The following is a 21,240-nucleotide window of genomic DNA, read 5'->3' as shown; positions in this document are numbered from 1 at the left end:
TGGAGATGGAGGATGAGATGAGCACAACACATGTGTGTGTATATGTGTATATGTGTGTACGTGTGTATGTGTGTACGTGTGTACGTGTGTACGTGTGTGCGTGTGTGCGTGGCTGTCTGAGAGTGTGTTTGTGACAAAGACCCCCCGTATAGCCTTCACAGACTGTTGGGGCAAGTACCGTTATCGAGCACCTATGAAGGACAGCACCACGCCCGGCCGCCTTTGTCTCCCTCATGGCAATGTGTTATACACACTGCATTAGGTACTTTGAAGCGACTGGGGAGACATAGGCGGCCACTGGGCATGGTGCTGGCTACCCACCCCCTCGTGTGCCGTGCCAGGCCTTCATAGATGCTCGCGAACAGCACTTGCCCCAACAGTCTGTTCAGGGTATACGGAGGATCTTTGTTTGTCTTTATATGTATGTGAACACGTACAAGTGTGTCCGTGTGCTGTTTACATGGTAACGCTCATCTTCAGGGTCCAGGGCGGTGAGGCCTCCATGTTGCAACTGTGGGGAGACACGGGGGAGTTACGGGGGAGACGGAGGGAGACACGGAGGAGACACGGTGAGTTGTGGGGGAGACACGAGACACATGGAGTTAGAACGATACGCAGGGTCACGAGGAGACACGGGGAGACACGAGAGACAGAGACACGCGGGACAGCATGACAAGACCTGAGAAGAGACGCAGGGAGACAAGAGGAGACACGGGGAGACACGGGGCCGATGATCCAGACGCACTCGTGCACCGGGGTTAGACTTTAACCCGGTTCACGTTCCAATCCCGCCTAACCTCTGAACCCCGACGGGCACGGCGCTCGCGTCGTCCAAGCCAATCAAACGCCTCCGCCAGCTCTCACCTGATTGGCCAAGGGGTTTGGCGGTCCCGACCCTGCGGAGGCAACGGCGGCGGCCGCAGCGGCTGCGGCTGCCGCGTGGTGGTGGTGGTGGTTGTGGTGGTACATGATGGGCGCTGCAGGCACATGCGGAGACACGGGGAGAGTGGGGAGGACAAGGCGAGTCAACCTATCACCTCTTAAACAATATTTTAAAATGTTTACCAGGTAAGGACGACTAAGCTATATATAGTTATTTTTCAGACATGCGACCTGGCCGCAAATGATAGCTCAACGAAGTGGCTCATCATCATGTGGAAATGTATCGAGGCAGCCAAATGCTCTAAACGCGTGTTGATTGTAAATGTGGAGCGAAAAACCAGAGGACCCGGGGTAAAATCCACGCTCCCACCATGGGGAGAACACGCAAACTTAAAATATACAGCAGGAGTCAGGGTCGGGATCGAACCCACAATGTCCTGTATGCCAGGCAAGGTAGTTACCATCTCGCTCGTCATCACCAACATCATCAACATCGTGCACGTCAACAGAGTCCACATCCTCAGTCATCACCAATATCAGTCAACATCATCATCATCATCAATGTTATCCCCATCACGGAACATATGTTACAACTGCCAGCATGGACAGGGAGAGAGGAGAAAGTGAAGTCCACAACATCATGGCCAACATCATCGACATTGCCATCGTCACGGTTGACATCATCATCGTCTTCATTGCAGTGACGCCCATCGTCACCGTCGCAACCAGTAATGTAATCGTCATTTACCGTGTTAATCACCGTTATAGCCACCACGGCCACGTCTTAAATTACTCATCCTCACCTTTGTAACGGTCACCATGATTGTTATCAATTCCATCATGATAATCAACATCGTTGTCAATCATCAATTCTTTAGATTGTCATCGTCATCATCATCACCACCAAGTCATCGTTACATACCGGTGACAGTCATCATCATCATCAACGCTGTGATCATCACTGTGGGTGTTGATACGAGCGAGTTGTGTCGTGTTTTGTTTGTGAACGATGTGGTTCATAGGTTGCTGCTGCTAAGTTAATAGTGGTTGTTATTATGGTTCTTAAGCAATTGCCATCGTGGTTGTTGTTGTGATGTGCGTGCGTCTACTCACCGAACGTGGCTGTGGGTGCTGCCATGCAAAACATGGAACCTGCTCCCAGCATGCCGTGCGACAGTAAGCGGGGGGGGGGGGGGGGGGGGACAACATGGGAGAGGGGTGAGCGTCCACGACGCTGTCTCCCACACGGGGCTCGTGTCCCGACACGCACGACGACGCCATCCCTCGTTCAACAAGCACACACACACATGCACACACATGCACACACACGCACACACATGCACACACACATACACGCACACACACGCACACACATACACACACGTGCACGCACACACGTGCACGCACACACATGCACACACATACACACATATGCACACACATACACACACACATGCACGCACACACATGCACGCACACACATGCAAATACACACGCACATAAAAAGACCCCCCCCCACAGTTGGGGCAAGTGTTGTTTGTGAGCGACTATTAAGGCCGGTACAGCACACGAAGGGGTGGGTGGACAGCACCACGCCCTGCCGCCTTTGTCTCCCTAGTGGTGATGTTTACACACCGCACTAGGTACTTATTTGAGGCCGAGTCAACCTAGGGGAGGCCGAGGTTCAGATCATCGTCACTTGTGTTGGTCGTGAGCAGGAATTGACTCACTGCTACCCTACCGCACCCCACTGCGCAAACACTCGCACACAAGCCCACCAATACCCACCATTTGCCACTAAGTGACGGTGATGCCACCACAGAGCCTGTGCCAGGCCAGGTGCACTTTGAGGCCACGTCAAGTGTCGAAGGCTCGCCGACAGGTCTCGGGACAGACCAAGGTGCCATGGGTTGGTTGACCGAGATGACTGGTAAATACACCAGCTGTACTCCCTACTGTGCCAACTTGATACCGCCCGGCGCTCCGCTCATTGTTGTGAGCGTCGCTCCTCTGCCCTACATTGTTGCTGGAGGGCGACTGCCTTCAACTGCCCAGTAGTGTCCTTCACGAGCCTCCTCCAGAGGTCAATCTTGACACTGCTGGTACCAGTCGTTGGCAAGTCCACTCAGCTTCACATCCTCTCGTACCGCATCAGTCCATCTCTTTTCCAGCGCATGTCGTGCCCATTTAGCCCCCTCGATGTGGCAAAACAGAAGCTGCTTGGGCATGCGGTGGCTGGGCATGCGGGCTACATGACCCAGCCAACGCAGCCTTGCCTGCCAGAGCAGCTGATAAAAATGTGTCCAGATCTTTCAAGGATTTGGGAGCTGCTCACACAATCCAGCCTGATTAAACCCAGGATGGATCGTAGGCATGCCAGCCTGAAATGTTTCTAACCGGCGCAGATGTTCCACAAGCATAGAGAAGGGAGGGCATGACTGTGGCCGAGAAGACCCGAAGCTTCGTGCGGAGCGACTGACCACCAGGTAGCCTCCACACAGCATCGTGCAGCCGATGAAAAGATAATGCCGCCCCGACTGATTCGGAAACCTCCGCTGTCAAACCTATCCACCCACATTACAACATTCATTCCGGAAAGCTCAATTTTGCCCGTACACTCACTCACACACGCTCCCTCCCGCCCGCCCGCTGTGCTTCCCACCTGGAGCCATGTAAGGCTGCGCGGCCATGTGGAGGCCGGACAGCCCCGACTGGTACGCCATGAGCGCGTGGTTGAACGTCGCTCCCAGCATGCCGTTGGGCTTGTCCATGGCCGCCCGCTTTGGTAATGGGGTCATGACCCCTGTGGGCATGGACTGAGGGACACGGGGAAACACGCGGACACATGGAGACACGGGGAGGCACGGTGACACACGTGGACGAGTGGAGACACGCGGACACAAGCGTGCGCACGCACGCATGGAAATGAAGACATGGATGTACATATAGACACGTGCACGCACATGGAGACACAGGAGGAGACACGTAGACACGTGAAGACAAATACACACACGAAGACACACATATAGACACGCAAGGACATAGTGACATGCGTGCAGACGCACACACATGGAAATACAGCCACACATGGGCAAACATGGACACGCACGCGTGGAGACATACATACACACGGAAACACATGGAGACAGGTCGGCATACACACGCATGAACACACGGACACATGTAGGGATGCATACAAAAGGACACATGCAGACACAGACATACACATGCACAGACACAGGCATTTGCATGGATGTATACACGGGTGCACACAGATACACGCAAGGCCAGGATATGCAGACACATGCGCACACATAGGCACACGGATGTGGTCAGATGCAGACACACAGCAGGTGTACATGCAGACAAAAAAAGAAGCATACAGTCACACACTCATGCAGACATGCAGACACAAATATGTACACATATACAGATGCACAAGTAGACACAGACACAAGACATGCAGGTACGAATACAGACACAGGAAGGCAGCCAGCTAAACACAGAAAAATCCCCCGTATAGCTTTAAACTTGTTCCGGCAAGTGCTGTTATATTACACCGATTAAGGCCGACAACACATGAGGGGGTGGGTGGCCAGCCTTTGTTTCCCCAGTACAGTCCTGATGCTTCCACACTGCACCAGGTACTCCTTTAAGGTTGAGTCTACATAGGGGAGGCCCAGGACCAGTTCAAATATGTCACTGTTGGCCTCAAATGGGGATCGAACACGGGTCAGCGGGTTCATAGAGTGATGCGATAACCACTACAGTACCGCTCCCCATGTATTAACAAAGACAAAGATCCCCCATATAGCCTTAACAGACTGTTGGGCCAAGTGCTGTTAGTGAGCACCTTTGAAAGATGGCATGGCACACGAGGGGGTGGGTGGCCAGCACCACGCCCGGCCACCTGTCTCCCCAGTGGCGACATTTACACTCTGCACAAGGTACTCATTTGAGGCCGAGTCAACCTAGGGGAGGTCAAATATTCGTCACTGGTGTTGGCTGTGAGCGGGAATCCAACTCTGGTCGCCGGGTTCGTAGCGCAGTGCGCGAACCGCTACGCCACCGCTCCCCACACGTACACACACACTAAACACAACATCCACCATCCGCCACTAAGTGGCGGTGATGTCAACACTGCGCTTGTGGTCGGCTATGTGCACTTTAAGGCCACTTGAAGTGTCGAAGGCTCGCTGGCAGGTCACTGGATAGACCCAGGTGCCATGGGTTGACGATCCATTGCCTGTGCTCCCCACTGTGCCAACTCGCTGCGTTTCTAGCCGCCCGGCACGCCGCTCGTTTTGGTCGCTTCCTCCAATCTCCGTTGTTGTTGGAGGGCAACTGCCTCCAACTGCCCAGTAGCGTCCTTCATGAATATTGTTTTACAGAGGCCGATCTTGGCTCCACTGTTACCTGTCATTGCGTGTCCAACAGGCTCCAAATTCCTCATTTGGAGGCCCCATTAGGGCCACTATAGCCAACACCTGGGGCAGGAGGTGATATTAGGCATCGTACTCATCCTCAAGTTGATGGGGGAGATGAGCCCACAATAGCCTGGGACCAGTGGCTTCCCACACCTCACTGCCACGCCCCCACGGTCTTTTCATTCCCTTGTTGAGAAGGAGCCACTTCCCTGCTGGTTCCACGTTACGCTCGTGCCGAGGAGAGGGCTGCCTCCCCCCCCGCCTCCTCGTGGTCACCGGAGCCAGAACCGTTCCCGCTCAAGTGGCAGGCGGCGGTACCGGTCGAAGCTCCCGACAAAATGGGCAACTTCCACTGAGCGTTCTGGACATTCCACGTGGTCGGCCGCGGTGATTGCCCGTCGTCTCCGGAGATAACCCCTCAAGGATGGTGGGATGGAGGGGAGGTGCTAGTCAGTCTCCTGGCTGCACCAGGTGGGGTTTGCCCAGGAGACGTCAACGGACGCCTGTCCATTTCATGGCCTTAGGGCGGCACGGTTATTCCGATCGTCTCCCCGTCGTCCCTTCGTAGTTTGATTCAAGATGGATGGGGGCAGGGGGGGGGTTACAGCAGCCTCAACCTCGCCCATCCTAGTGCACGCCTAGAGCCACCTGTTGCACGCTGTGCGACCGCATATCAAGGTTTTGGACAGTAACGGCGCGATCGATTTGTCCGAGGGAAGCATTGCCTTGAGTTTCTATACTTTCTCAGGAGCGTCCCTTGCTTTGGGAAGTTGGGCCAATTACTAAGTTTAAACATTCTTGGGTCTTTCGTTCAAGTCACGTAGATAGGTTCAAAGAAAATAACAAAAAATAACAAACAAAAACTACGACAGTGTCGATCGGAACACAAGCGGTCGCCTTTGTTCCTGAAGACGACCGCTTGTGTTGCGATCTAAACGTCGTAGTTTTTTGTTGTTATTTTATTTGAATCTATCTACGTGACTTTACCGAAAGACCCAAGAATATGAATTCCTACAGTCACGAAAACTTTAAGTCAAGATTTAGTGAAACAATTAGTTTTTTTTTGGTCTAAATTTGCAAAGATATGACTTAAAATATATATAAAATTAACAACTATTCGCGTGCTGGTCTCGTTCTCTTAACGGAGGTTCTACAACGCTATTCGGCAGAGGCTGGGAGCAGTAAACAGGGGGAGGGGGGGTGAGCACAATAACGCTTGCGGAGAAGCTCCAATGCAACCAACCCCAGTGTGTGCAGTGTAAAGATGTGTTGCTATGAGCGAATAAATCCAATTTAAAACGACGCTTCCTCATTCATCAAAGTGTTGCCGCCCAAGGCAATCCGAGGCAAAGAAATTTGGACAATTTCCAAAGAAGCAAACCGTGTTTGCCCCGACAGCGCCGGCTTCCGTACTGATAAATTAAACATTTCCGAAGACAAATGCACATTGGATGTGTTACAGAATCCATGCGTACGTGTGATTTTTCTTCCTTGTTTAACTTTTGGTGGGGGGGGGGAGGGGGTGGGGGGGCACTGGGGTACAAACGTGGCATGCGTGGGAAGGGGGGGTGTGGGTACCAAGTCAAAGGCCGCGTTGTATGGTCTCTTCAGCGATTTCACTGCTGTTGGAGCCTTTTGCGTAAAAATATTATGGCCATCGGTGTGACGGGGGGTGAGAGGTGAGTATGTGTGTGTGCGTGTGTGAAGTGAGGGTTAGCGCGTACGGCGAGCGTGTGGCGAGCGTGAGTGAGTGCGGTGAGAGAGATGTGCGAGTGAATATGGAGAATGTGTGGTGACAGTGTAGGAGTGTGTGTGCACGTGTGGCGAGACCATGAGGGATGTGGGAGTGTGTGGTGAAAGTGTGTGTGCGAGTGTGTACGAGTGTGTGAGTGCATGGGTTCGATGGTGTTTGTGGTGAGTGTATGGGGTGAATGTATGGAGTGTGTGGTGACAGGGCGTGTATGGTGAGTATGAGCGTGTGAGTGTGTGGATCAGATGGTGTGTGTGGTGAGTGTATGGAGTGTGTGGTAACAGCGTGTGTGTGGTGAGAGTGTATGAGCGTGAGTGCGTGGATCAGACGGTGTGTGGTGAGTGTGTGGAGTGTGCGGTTAATGTGTGTGTGTGTGTGACCATGTGATTGTCATTAACAGCACGTGTGTCGTTTTGAGTGTGTGAGTGCGTGAGTGCGTGTGTGCGATCATGTGATTATCATTAATAGCAGTACGTGTCAATGCGAGTATGTGAGCGTGAGCGTGCGCGTGCGATTTGAGCACAGCATGTGGTTGTGACAGCGGCAGACACAGGAAAGAGGGTAGCATGGGTGAGTCAAACACAGACACATGCAGGCACACACACATGACAATGTGTTTACGTAACAGCGATGGTTATACACACACACACGCGCGCGCAGATGGGAGACACATGCAGTGCAAAAACAAATCAACAGGGACCCCACGTGCAGATTTGACAAAGTTAGCAACAGTGTTGTGTTGTGTCGGAGGTGGGAAGGTGTAGGTTAGGGGTGATGGGGGTGAGCAGGTGAGGAAAAAGGATTGGGGGTGAAAGGGTGAAGGAATGGGTAGGGCAGTGATGGGTGAGGAAGTGGGTGAGGAAGTGGGTGAGATAGCGGGGGAGGGGATGAGCGAGCGAGAAAATGGGCGGGGTGAAGCGTGAGATGACGAGTGAGTGGGTGATGTGTTGGTTGGGAGGGTGAAAGAGTGGACGAGTGAGTGGGTAAGCAAGACAGAGTTTTATGGTTGGATATAGTGATCGGGTATTCAGGTGCAGGAGGTCAGGGCGTAGGTTCAGGTATAGGGGGTCAGGATGTAGGGGTCAGAAGTTGGGGTAGGGGCAAGAGGCAGACACACGGCGTTATCATGGCAGCAGGCGTTGACAGCAGCGGTAGCAGTAGCAGCAGCAGCCGTGGAGACGAGGGCAGCATCGTCATCATCATCATCAGCAGTAGCGCCACCATCATCATCATCAGCACCATCACCACCACCATCGTCATCATCGCCACCATCACAGCGGCGGCGCAAGGCGAAGGTGGTGGCAGCGATGGCGGCGGGCGGAGGTAGTAGCAGAGGCAGCAACACGTCACGTGACCACGGCCCAGCCAATGGGGGCGCGGCGCGGCCAGGGAGGGCGGCAGGGGTTTGGTTTTTGTTGTTGGTGGCAGCGGCAGGCGGTTATTGTCGCAAAGGTGAAAGGTCAAGCCGGGTGCATTATGGGTAGGAGAGAAAGAGGAAACAAAAAAGGGGAGGGGAGCGGAAGAGGGGGAGGGGGAAACGTTACCAAAAAAAATTGTTACAAAAAAAACGGACAAAACGCTTTTTTTTTTTTAAGTCGTGTAAGCGCACGTTCATGTCGAGGGGCCCTCCGGCCTGGGGTGGCGTCGTCACGTTTTGCGATGGAGGAGAACAGAGAGGCGCTTCGACCGGACTTGTCGATCAAAAAATTCCGCGTTAATTCGGCCGCGAGGCGTCGATCCCTCTCTCTCTCGCTGCCGCGTGGTTCGAATGCCGCAAATCACAAGAACCCATCCCATGCGAGCATTACAATCGCGTCTAGTTGGCAACCTTTTCCCGTGACGGAGAGAGACGCGAGGAAGCTGATCGCGGCGGTTGCTCGGCATAAGCGGAGAGAGCCCACGATCACCCCCGCGAGTGGAGCCAATGCAGCGGCAGTTTGAGCCGTTAAGAGGCATTAGCCGTGGGGAGATGTAATTGACGCTGGAATTGTTCACGGTAATTGTTGACGGTTTGGGATTAATTACTTGGAATTCTAATTACATTTTACGAGGGGCGGGAGGCAAAGGTAGTGAGGCAGCGTTGTGCAGATTAATGCCAATGGTTGCGTGGGATTTTCGTGCTGGGATTCATTTCATATAATTAGGATGTAAAGACCCATTTGGTAGGCATATCTACCCCCACTCGCCTGCCTCGCCATCCATCCACCAACTCACCCAACTGACCCATTCATCCATCTACACAAGGATACATTCACACACTGAGTTACCAATTTACACTCCTATATCTACCCGAGCACCCACACACCGACTCACCCACCCACCACTCACACACTCATTCATCTACGCACTAATCCACTCAACCATTTACTCACTCACCTACCCACCTATTCACCAACCATCTCAAGCATTGCCCCACCCACCCACCCACCAACTCATCCATTCACTGACCAACACATCCTCTCAACAACTAACTCCCCTATCTGCCCACTAATTCACCAACCTACTCACTCACCTACCCACCCACCCTTCTATTCGCCCACGCAGTCATCCATTCACTGACCTACCCACCATTTCAACCACCCACTCACCAATCCGCTCACTCATTCACCCACCTACCCAATTACCTCTGCAAACACACCCACACCCACCCGCCTGCCCATCCGCCTACCCGCCATGATGGCCGTGTTCTAGGCGAGGGAGACGCTGGCTATGGATGCCCTCGACATGAACGCGCTCATTACCAGAAAGCTCGTTATCGTTAATGCACGCGAGACAGCACGTGTGTGGGTGTGCATGTGCGCGCGTGTGAGCGTGCGCGCGTGTGCGTGCGAGCATGGATGTGCGTGTGTGCGCGTGTTGTGTGCGAGTGCACCAAGATGCATGCACAGGTGTGTGTGTGTGCATACGAGTGTGAACATAGGCGCGTGTATGAACTGTGTGTGTATGTGTGTCTTTGCCTATGTGACGTCACCACGACGGTTGTTGTTGTTGCCCATGTAAACTGTCTGTGCGTGCATCCATGCATGTGAATGTGTGTGGGGAGTGGTAGTGCAGCGGCTAGCGGCTAGCGCGCTGCACTACGAACCCAGAGACACTAGTTCGATTCCCGCTCAAGGCCAACACCAGTGACGATTATCTGAACCGGTCGTGGGCCTCCCCTAGGTCGGCTCAGCCTCAAAATGAGTACCTGGTGCAGCGTGTAAACGTTGCCACTAGGGAGACAAAGGCGGCTGGGCGTGGTGTTGGCCACCCACCCCCTCGTGTGCCGTGCCGGCCTTCATTACGTGTTTGCTAACAGCACTTGCCTCAACAGACTGTTAAAGTCTATAGGGGGGATCTGTCTTATTCAAAATGTGCGTATGTATGCCAGTGGATGCGTATGCGTGTGTGAACTGTGCCCGTAAGCATGCCTGTCTGTGCACGTGCATGTTTGTGTTCAAGTGTGCCTTTGTACATATGTGCATGGGTGTATATATAGGGGTGCACAAGTGTACATGCATGTGTGAAATGCTGCTTTTCATGGCACCATGATTGAGCATATATGTAAACATTTGTGGAAATGTCTGCTGAAATGTATGCGTTTATGTGAGGACAATATCATTACAGAGGTAATATATATAACCCAAAAACCTCTATTATGGATATAATATTAATTTAAACGTGTCTTGAGTGGTATGAATTTGTGTGCATCATAAATTCTAAATGCGCTCGGAACGTCTGTGGTGCAGTACGCTACAAACCTCGTACCCCGATTTCGATTTCTGACTCTGGCTGACATATATATCTTGACCTAGTAATGGGCCTCCCCTAGGTCAACTCGGCCTTAAGTGAGCATCTGTCATGGTGTGTAAACATCACTTCTGTAAGGGGAAACTGTGGCTGGCCATGGGTCCTGGTCACACCACCCCCTCGCTAACAGTCTACGTTGGCCATAACGGGGACCTTTTTTTTTTTATATAAGATAAGAATGTGTTTTCATATGAATATATATGTGCAATGTATGTGTGTGTATATGCATATGTCAAGCACGGTCTGTGTACAAACTTGCGTAATATTGCTATACGGACGCGCGTGTAAGTGTACACATTCATGTAGGTATAAATGTGTATGACTGAGCGTGCGTAAGTATACATATACAAAGGTGTGTGTGGACCTATTGAGGCACTTATCTGTGTGAGCATACATGCGAATGCGTGTGTAACACCGCGTGTCTGTATTCGTGTGCGTGCGTACAATGTGCGTACACTGGTGACACCTCATAAATTCTCACCGACAGCCACTTGCCCCAACGTTCTACACAGCTCCACTGTGGAGCTCAGCCTCTGCACACGGTGACTGTCCGTGCCGTGTTTGCGACCGATTCCCTGTGCCCCTGCACGGCTCAATTCCAATTCCCTCTGCCCTCATCTGCCTCTGCCAATTTGCACCTGATGCCCAGCTGTTGCTGCCCACCCGCTGCCCATAGCTGCTGCCCACGTGTGCCCAATGCCGATAGCCAACTGCCCACTAGCATCCTCCACCTTGCTCCTGTTGCCTGTGTCTAGCTGCATGTCCACCTGCCCCTTCTCCCTGCATGTCCTCGCTAGCCACCTGCTTATTCTTCCTGGCCTCGTCTGCGCTGTTCTCCCGCTTGTGCCCCCGATGCTCAGGGCTACTGCTCGCCCAACCAGGCCTGCTGCTGCTCACTTACTTTTGATTCCCCACACCTCCCTGCTGCACGTTGCCGCTGCTCACCAGCCCCTATCGTCCACATCTGCTGTCTGCACCTCACCCACACTTCCTATCGCCGGTGCGTGCACACCCACGCCCCACTGCCCGCCGCCCCTGCCAGCATTGACAATCTCTGCCCGAGGCCAACGTGTACCCGGCGGCTGCCCATCTCACCCTACTCCCGTGCTTGCTGCCCCGACCACTGCCGCTGCCCACCCAACCCGCCGCTCACGCCGACTACACAATTACCACCGCTCACACACAACTCAAGCACTGCTGCTGGCGTGCGTCCGACCGCCCGCCTCTGCCCACCCCTGCCACCTGCCCATCACGACCGCCGTTCGCTCCTCCTCCCCCGGGAGCCGTCACTCACCGCGATGGCGGCGGCGGCGGCCGCCTGGTTGGCCTGGTGCTGCAGGGCCTTGACCTTGGCCTGCAGGTGGAGCGGCGGGTGGAAGTAGCGGCACTTGTGGCGCGAGCAGCGGCCCTTCACGAAGTCCATGCACACGGTGACGCGCCCGTCCGCCGGGTCCAGCAGGCCCCGCTCCGGAGGGTGCGCCAGGCGGCAGTCGTCCGCCGACAGGGGGCAACCCCCACGCACAAACTCCGAGCACACCTGGTGGTGAGGCGTGGCGCAGGGAGGTGGTGGGAGCGGGTAGGCGTGATGACGACGCGATGGCTGGTTCGGTTTGGCGGTCACCTTTATTTGAGTACGAGTGTGCGTCGCCAGTATATGCCTGTCTGTGTGCGTGCATGCATGCGAGTGATTATGCCTGTGTGTATATATGACACTTCACGTGGCTTCAGCGTGCACCTAGCCTGGCATAAGCGCCGTGGTGACATCATCGCCACTTCATGGCAAACGGCGGTTGGTCTTGATGTGTGTGTATGTGTGCGTGTGGAGAGTGGTTGTGTAGTGGTGAGCGCGTTGATTCCCGCTCAGGACCATTAACGGTGGTGAATATTTTAACCGGCCCTTGGCCTTCTCTAGGTCGACTCAGCGTAAAATGAGTACCTGGTGCAGTGTGCAAACGTCGCCACTCGGGAGACAAAGGCGGCCGGGCGTGGTGCTGGCTAACCACCACCTCGTGTACCGTGCCGGCCTTCACAGGTGCTCGCTAACAGCACTTGCCCCTACCGTCTGTCAAAGGCTATACGGGGGATCTTTGTCCGTGCGTGTCGTGCGTACGTACGTCCAGCTTGTCCGTGCGGAGGGGTCGCATTCCGGGCTGCAGGGCGCCAGCGGCCGTTGCCGCCGCCATGGCGCCGGGCGCATGCGCGTTCATGACGAGCGCCGCGTGGGTGCCCGGCATGGCACCCCCCGCCGTGGCCAGGACATCCGGAGGGAGGTAGCCGAGGCCCGGGGTCGCCGGGGACAGGTAACTCAGGTATGGCATCGGGGAGGCCGGCTGCGAGTACATGCTCTGCGGGGGTCATGGGGTCGAGAGGACATGGCGTCGCAGGGGATCATGGGGTCGAGTGCAGTGCACGCCCAGCTTTTGTGCTGCGTATCTCCAGCAAGAGGAGGGGCGGTTGTGAATCTTTACCCAGGGTGCCCCACGCGTCACTACCCATGGGGCCATGTGTCTATTCCCATGAAAGTGCTGTTCGTGAGCACCTATGAAGGTCGGCACGGCCCTAGTGGCGATGTTTACGACCTAGTGGAGGCTCAGGACCGGTTCAGATAATCGTCGCTGGTGTGAGTGAGAATCAAACCCGGGTTGCCGGATTCGTAGCGCAGCGCGCTAACCGCTACACTACCGTTCCCCATGTGCGTGCAGACACCACAAAGACCCCCCCCCCCACCCCCGTATAGCTTCAACAGACTGTTGGGGCAAGTGCTGTTAGCGAGCACCTATGAAGGCAGATACAAAGACCTGCACACACAAGCGCACATAAGCGCACACACAAACACACATATGCACGCACGCACACACACAAACACAGGCACGCACACACAAACACACACACGCGTGCACCAGGATCATCTAATTTTGGGGTTTAAGTGGGGGGGAAATGGGGGGGGAGGCAACGCCCTCACCAGCTGGGGGTAGGAGTGCATGGGCGCGAGCATGGAGGGCGCCATCATCTGCATGTGCGCCATCGCCGTGAGGTTCTTCTGCTGGATCAGGTTGTTTTTGCCGTTAATCTCGAGCTGCGTCTTGAGGTGCGCGGGCGGGTGCAGGTACTTGCAGTTCTCACGCGTGCAGCGGCCCTGACACAGTGATGACGCGCGCACGCAATGTGACGCACACGCACACACCCGAGGGTTCCGCGCACGAGGACGTACACTTATGCGTGGAAAGGACAACAAACTAAATACAGTTGTGGACGATCACACGCGTGCGCACGCAGGAACACGCACTCACTCACCCGCGGGCTCACTGGGACACTCGCACCGATCGCGTTCGCACACTCACCTGCACAAGCAGATACGCTCACAAAAGACAAAGATCCCACCTATACCCTCAACAGACCGTTTGGGCCAAGTCCTGTGAGCGAGCGACTATTAAGCTTGTTCGGCACTGAAGGGTGGGTGGCCAGCACCACGCCAAGCCGACTTTGTCTCCCCAATGCTAATGTTTTTACACACCGAACCAGGTACTCATTTAAGTCTGAGTCGACCTAGAGGAAGCCCAGGACTGGTTCAGATATTTGCCACTGATGTTGACCGAGAGGGAACCGAAATCAGGTCCTCTGCTGTGCCCCCTACCGTGCCAACTTGCTGCATTTTAGCCACCTGGCGCTCATTGTTGTGAGTGTTGCTCTCTCTGCCCTCTGTTGTTGATGGAAAACGACCGCCTCCAACTGCCCAGTAGCAGCTTCCCTCACGAGCCTCCCACCCACCCACCCACGCACACAAAGATCCCCCGTATTGCCTTAACAGACTGTAGGGGCAAGTGCTGTTAGCGAGCCCCTATGAAGGCCGAAACGGTACACGAGGGGGTGGGTGGCCAGCACCACGCCTGACCGCCTTTGTATCCCCAGTGGCGATGTTTACACATTGCACCGGTTGCTCATTTGAGGCTGAGTCGACCTAGGGGAGGCCCAGGACCGGTTCAGATAATTGTCACTGGGTGTTGGCCATGAGCGGGAATCGAACCCGGGTCGCCAGGTTCATAGCGCAGCGCGCTAACCGCTACACTACCGCTCCCCACAACAACAATCGCCATTCGCCACTAAGTGGCGGTGACATCACCACGACGCTTGTGCCAGGCCATGTGCACCTTGAGGCCACGTGAAGTGTCGAACGCCCGCTGGCAGGAGATCACGGGGCAGACCCGGGTGCCACGGGTCGACTGACTGAGATGACCCCACTCACACGAAGACACACACGCGCACGCACGCGCACGCACGCACGCACCTTGAGTGAGTCGAAGCAGGCTATGACGCGCCCGTGGGGGGCGCTCACGTGCTTGGGGGGGTGGGCGTAGCGACACTCCTCCGCAGTGCGCGAGCACGCGCCCCGCTGGAACTCACGGCACACCTACGCAGGCACGGGTGAACACACGACATGCGTACACACACACGACACATGTACACGGGTGCGCACGCAGGTCTGGGCAGGCACACACGCAAGAGAACTCTTGCTCACGGGTTTTAATAGCTTACTCAAAATTTAAAACCGAAAGAGGAAGACTTTTTCACAATCCTGGCTAATCGCCTGTCGGAGCTGGTTGTTGTAATCGCCGGCGATACCTCACAGTACTCAAATTGTAAACGCTGTGGGTTGACTCTCCAACACACCGGTGTGCTGAAGCAGTGACTGATTGGCACGTTTGGTTTACCTGACAGCGGGTTTAACGACACGCTTTTATGTTTACACGATCCGACTAAAAAAAAAAACTATGGATCTTGCTCACGAGCACGCGCACACACACTGCGTGTACAGAGCTTGACGGATCCGGGGGAACGGCAGTGCGGGGGTGGGGGTGTCTGGTGGGGGGTGGCGCAAAAGGGCCTACGGGAGGGCTTCACGAGCGAGTGTTTCGGGGGGGAGGGGCGACGACTCCCCGGCCCACCAGGGGTAGATGTGACTCTAGAATAGGCACATGGGACAAATTAGGTAACGGCGGCGGTCCCCGTGAGATGTGGTCAGGCAGCAGCGTTGCGTAGCGGTGCTGCACTCTGCATGCGCGCGCTACCAATTCTACAGCCAGACACTTTGCTGCTGTGTGGAATTCGTCGAAAAACCGTGCGCTCGGGACGTCTTGGCCAACCATTGACTTTCACTTTGCAAAGACATGAAAATAAATACGTTCAACCCAGTCGGAAAGCCTCTTTGGCCGTTTGACATACGGAGACCCCTGCTTCTCGGTCATGTACGTATGTTGAACTTCTTTCGCACCGTACGTAGCCAACCGTGCTAATCGGAGGTGCGGGAGGGAAGGACAACGGACTAAACGTGGCGAGTAACACGGCTGAAATTGTACAGCGGTAGGGGCGGCATAAGGGAGGTCAGAGGAGAAGTCTGGGGGGGCCACTCGGGGATGTGTGGAGAGACAGCTCGGGGGATGCGGGGGGTGGGGGGGGTGGGCAGCAGAGGACTGGAGGCAGAGCTAGCGGGGGCGGGAGTTTGTACAGAACCACTCCGTGGGGTCTGGAGGGGCGGCTAGGAGAGTCTAGGGGGCTCCGAGGGATAGCGTAGAGGGACGTCTGGGGGTGGATTCGTGGATAGTGTATAAGGTGGGGGGGGTGTGGAGAGGGGGGGTGGAGGGGTGTGGGGAGGAGGGGGGGTGTGGAGGTGGGGGGTGTGGAGGGGGGGTTAGTAGTGGGTGGTGTGGAGAGGGGGGGTGTGGAGGTGGAGGGGTGTGTGGAGGTAGGGGGTGTGAAGGGGGGCGGCTGTGGCCATCAGTGCGTAGGCGACGGTATAAATTGAGAAGAGTCGAGGGAAGTTTGGGGGAGCCTCAAGGGGGTTGCGGAGATGTGGGGGGGGGGGGGGGGGCTACCTCGAGCGTGAGCCACTTGGTGTCGCGGGGCACCAGGCTGATGGGGGCCACGGCCGCCACCTCGCTGTTCATGGGCCCTGCTGCCAGGGAGCTCCCCCACCGACAGTCGGCTCCTGTGGGGAGAGGGAGAGAGAGCGAGCGTGAGTGTGTGTGCGCGCGCATAAGAGCATGTGCAAGAGGCTTAGTAGATGCTAGGTCTACTCAGCCTTAAAAGGGCACCCGATGTGTGGTGCACCTCCGATGAACACGGTTGGCTGCGTACGTACGATGCGGAAGAAGTTCAATATACGTACGCACAACAGCACTTGGTGTGAGGGATGTTTGTCTTTGCGAGTGTGTACATAGGTGTGTGCATGTAGGTGTGTGTAGGAGTGTTGTGTTTAAGTATGCGGAGCGGTAGTATAGTGGTAAGCGCATTACACGGCTACCCGAGTAACGACTAATTCAAGTGGCGGATATTTTAATTGGCGCTGGGCCTCCCCTAGGTCAACTCAGCCGACCTGATGTGGTGCATAAAACATCAGAACTGGGGAGACAGAGGCGACCTGGCGTGACGTTGGCCACCTACTCGATCGCCAACAGCACCTGCCCGGACAGTCTATATGGAGAATCTTTGCGTTTCGAGTATGTTTACGTTTTTTCTCCTTGGTTCTTAATAAAATATTTCCCTTCTACGTGACTTTACCGAAAGAACCAAGAAGATGAATCCCTGCAGTCACGAAAGCTTTAAATCGAAATGTATGTTTATGTTGTCCATGCACACGTGCGAATATGGTAATACGTGTACGTATGCACTCGTGTGTACGTGTGCGTCTTTGCGTGAGGAATGATGGCAAAATTGGTTGGCGGAAAATCACTGCACTAGAAACCCGGCGACCTGGGTTCAATTTCTAGCCGTGCAACAGCGGCATGTGCTCCACATCAATCTGTCCAGGCTCTGCACGTTCGAAAGACTCGGCAATAAAACAAAAGGCGTCTGGTGTGGTGTCCATTCCAGCACTGGGGAAAGGCGATCGTGGCCGAGGGCGATGCCAACGCACCACACCACCGCTTGTTGTGGCAGCCTTAATAGGCGCTTGCTAAAAACACTTGTTCCTACAGTGCCATAAGGCGACAGAGGAGATCCGTGCGTTGTTTTGTGTCCAATGTAAGTCTATTTCACCGAGGCTTTCTTTCCAGTCTCATAGTTCACCTCCGATTAGCACGGTTGGCTAGGTACGGTTCAACATAGATGGCTACACAGCGGGAATCATGGGCATACGCACAGCACCGACTCATTCGACAGATGAACACACTGTCCAATAAACACGCAAGCAGTCGCGCAAACACACAGCCTCGGATATGCAACAACTGCCATTCGCCACAAAGTGGCAGTGACGTCACTGCAGCACCTGTGCCAGGCTAGGTGCTCCTCAGATACGCAGGCGGTTACAGAGCCTCACAGATGTACGGATAGTCACACAAAGCCTCAGACATACAAAGATCCCTCCCATATAGCCTAAACAGACTGTTGGGGCAAGTGCTGTTAGCGAGCACCTATGAAGGCCGGCACGGCACGCGAGGGGGAGGGTGGCCAGCACCACGCCCGGCCACCTTTGTCTCCCTAGTGGCGATGTTTACACACCGCACCAGGTACTCATTTGAGGCCGAGTTGACCTAAAAGAGGCCCAGGAGCGGCTCAGATAATCGTCACTCGTGCTGGTCGTGAGCTGGAATAGAACTTGGGTTACCATGTCTGTAGCGCAGCGCGCTAACACCACTACACTACTGCTCCCCACGGTCACATAGACACACAACCTCAGACACAGATGGTGTTAGGTGAGTAAACAGACAAATAGTCTGTTCACCTATAACACGGTAGTAGTTGCCTTCTTAAAGAACCACCGCGTTATGGAAGAATCGCGTAATTATAACACGTTAGATGCGTACGCAGGCTGAAAAATGACTGAGGCACGTGGGTGCCATCTATAATAAGCACCCAGCAGCATCCCAATGCCTCGTGCGATGCTACCCTGAGGCAGCGGTACAACCACCAATTTCTACTCGCGACGCAGTTTCTGTTCAGTCTATCGCGTGATATCCAATTGGCATCCGCGTCATAAAAAGACGTGTTCCCTAATACATTCATCGCGTTGTATCCAATTTGCGTTATGAAAGCACGTGCTATACTGACTGTACGTACTGTGCGTCTCAGACACAATCTCATCGGCAGATTTACGAATTGATGCGTCGTTACGACCTACTCGTCCGAGCGTCGCCGTGATACAAGTGTTCTAGATATAATATCAACGTTCACGACGAATGACGATTATCGCGAAATCGATGTCTCATCGTCTTGTAAACGTAAACAACATTTTTCAGTACCACTGGAGATTGCCTTAAAGTTCCTCGACTGCGGATCACTCGACGTAAACCTGCCCGTGGGTCGGTCCTGTAATCCCGGGTAAAACTTTGCAGCACACAGACGCACATAACGCACGCAACTGTCAGTGACAGAACAAGAAAGAAATATAATACTGGTAGGAACCTCCTGGTTACACCAGCCCACAGGGGATTATTGTGTCCGTCGTGCAGGGAGGGGCTGGGTGGGGAGGGTGGGGCTGGGTGGGGAGGGTGAGGCTGGGTGGGAGGGGAGGGTGGGGAGGGGCTGGGTGGGGAGGGTGGGGTAGGGTGGGGGTTGGGAGGGGTGGGGCTGGGTAGGGGGGGGCTGGGTGGGGAGGGTGGGGGTTGGGAGGGGTGGGGCTGGGTGGGGAGGGGCTGGGTGGGGAGGGTGGGGAGGGGCTGAGTGGGGAGGGTGGGGTAGGGTGGGGGTTGGGAGGGGTGGGGCTGGGTGGGGAGGGGCTGGTCACCCCGTGGTGCCCTTATAAAACTCAACGTTTAACCTACTCACGCCGGCTTGTGCCCGCCCTCAGTCGGGCATATTTGCGGAATACACCACGCCGCCATTGACCCTGGCCATTGACCGAGCAACCCAACGTTCCTACCAGCTCCCTCCGCAGGAGGAATGTGTTTAAATTAACTTCTACAATAGTCGAGGCTCACTGCGAGTCGTGATGCGGGTTTACAGGGGTATTCACGGACGATACGTTGCCGGATGGACGATACGATTCTCGTGGATATGCTACATCGTACGTTACACGTGGTAGGATCGTGGCAACCCCGCGACTACAACTAACCCTATCGCCCCCGACATCTCCCTCCACCCCGGACCCCAGGCAGGGATTGAACTCCCCCACAAGAGAGGGAGCTGCGGTGCTGGTGGCGAGGGGTGGTGGTGGTGGCACCAGCGGTATCCATGACAATGGTGATTATTTAACGAGGCCATGGATGAGGAGACTGCGGGGGGTCAGGAGAAGGGAGGGGCACAGACTCCGCACCCTCCCTCCCTCCTCCTGACATGACTAATTAGCCGCTAATTGGTGTAAGTGGTCGAGAAGGGGGCTCCTCCTAGGCGCACGGGGAGGGCAAAGCCACCACCTGGCACCACGTGTGTGTGTGTGTGTTGGTGTGTGTTGGTGTGTGTATCGGTGTGTGTGTATTGGTTTGTGTGTATCTGTGTGTGTGTATCTGTGTGTGTGTATCGGTGTGTATCTGTGTGTGTGTGTATCGGTGTGTATCTGTGTGTGTGTATCGGTGTGTGTGTATCGGTGTGTGTATCGGTGTGTGTATCGGTGTATCGGTGTGTATCGGTGTGTGTGTATCGGTTTGTGTGTATCGGTTTGTGTGTATCGGTGTGTATCGGTGTGTGTGTATCGGTGTGTGTGTATCGGTTTGTGTGTATCGGTGTGTGTGTATCTGTGTGTGTGTATCTGTGTGTGTGTATCTGTGTGTGTGTGTATGGGTGTGTGTATATATCTGTGTGTGTGTATCTGTGTGTGTGTGTATATATGTGTGTGTGTATCTGTGTGTGTATCTGTGTGGGTGTATCTGTGTGTGTATATCTGTGTGTGTATATCTGTGTGTGTGTATCTGTGTGTATCTGTGTGTGTGTATCTGTGTGTGTGTAGCTGTGTGTGTGTGTGTATCTGTGTGTGTGTATGGGTGTGTGTATGGGTGTGTGTGTATCGGTGTGTGTGTATCGGTGTGTGTGTATCTGTGTGTGTGTGTATCTGTGGGGAGCGGTAGTGTAGCGGTTAGCGTGCTGCGCTATAAACTCAGCGACACGGGTTCGATTCCCACTCACAGCCAACACCAGTGACGATTATCTGAACCGGTCCCGGGCCTCCCCGAGGTCGACTCAGCCTCAAATGAGTACCGGTGCGGTGTGCAAACCTCGCACTGGGGAGACAAAGGCGGTCGGGCGTGGTGCTGGCCACCCACCCCCTCGTGTACCGTTCTGGCCTTCATAGGTGCTCGCTAACAGCACTTGCCCCAACAGTCTGTTAAGGCTACACGGGGGATCTTTGTCTTTTTATCTTTGAATGTCTGTGTGCGAGTGGGAGGCGGTAGTGTGGTGGTGAGCAGTGGTGCTGCGCTACGAACCTAGCGACCCGAGTTTGATTCCCGCTCACGGCTAACACCG

At 54.8% G+C, this 21,240-nt stretch overlaps 1 protein-coding gene across 3 annotated transcripts in view; it reads right to left on the bottom strand.

Moving 5' to 3' along the window:
• The window catches only part of LOC133340604 (muscleblind-like protein 3), a 43,148-nt gene that overhangs the window by 6,959 nt on the left and 14,949 nt on the right, over nt 1-21,240 (bottom strand). For 2 of the 3 annotated variants that reach the window (XM_061548966.1, XM_061548984.1), the window contains 10 exons: nt 16,719-16,831; nt 15,134-15,256; nt 13,811-13,984; nt 12,963-13,193; nt 12,143-12,385; nt 6,888-6,941; nt 3,545-3,698; nt 1,996-2,034; nt 865-977; nt 461-511 (listed from right to left, as the gene is read on the bottom strand). In XM_061548966.1, the coding sequence (XP_061404950.1) occupies nt 461-511; nt 865-977; nt 1,996-2,034; nt 3,545-3,698; nt 6,888-6,941; nt 12,143-12,385; nt 12,963-13,193; nt 13,811-13,984; nt 15,134-15,256; nt 16,719-16,831 (1,295 nt within the window). The remainder of the gene's footprint in view (nt 1-460; nt 512-864; nt 978-1,995; nt 2,035-3,544; nt 3,699-6,887; nt 6,942-12,142; nt 12,386-12,962; nt 13,194-13,810; nt 13,985-15,133; nt 15,257-16,718; nt 16,832-21,240) is intronic. The other variant, XM_061548975.1, reaches the window with a different exon arrangement.

Source organism: Lethenteron reissneri, chromosome 2 (assembly GCF_015708825.2).
Source record: "Lethenteron reissneri isolate LAM-NWPU_2019-01 chromosome 2, ASM1570882v1, whole genome shotgun sequence".
NCBI lineage: Eukaryota > Metazoa > Chordata > Hyperoartia > Petromyzontiformes > Petromyzontidae > Lethenteron > Lethenteron reissneri.
The sequence above is the reverse complement of the archived record's forward strand: the minus strand, read 5'-3'. Positions and strand labels throughout refer to the sequence as shown.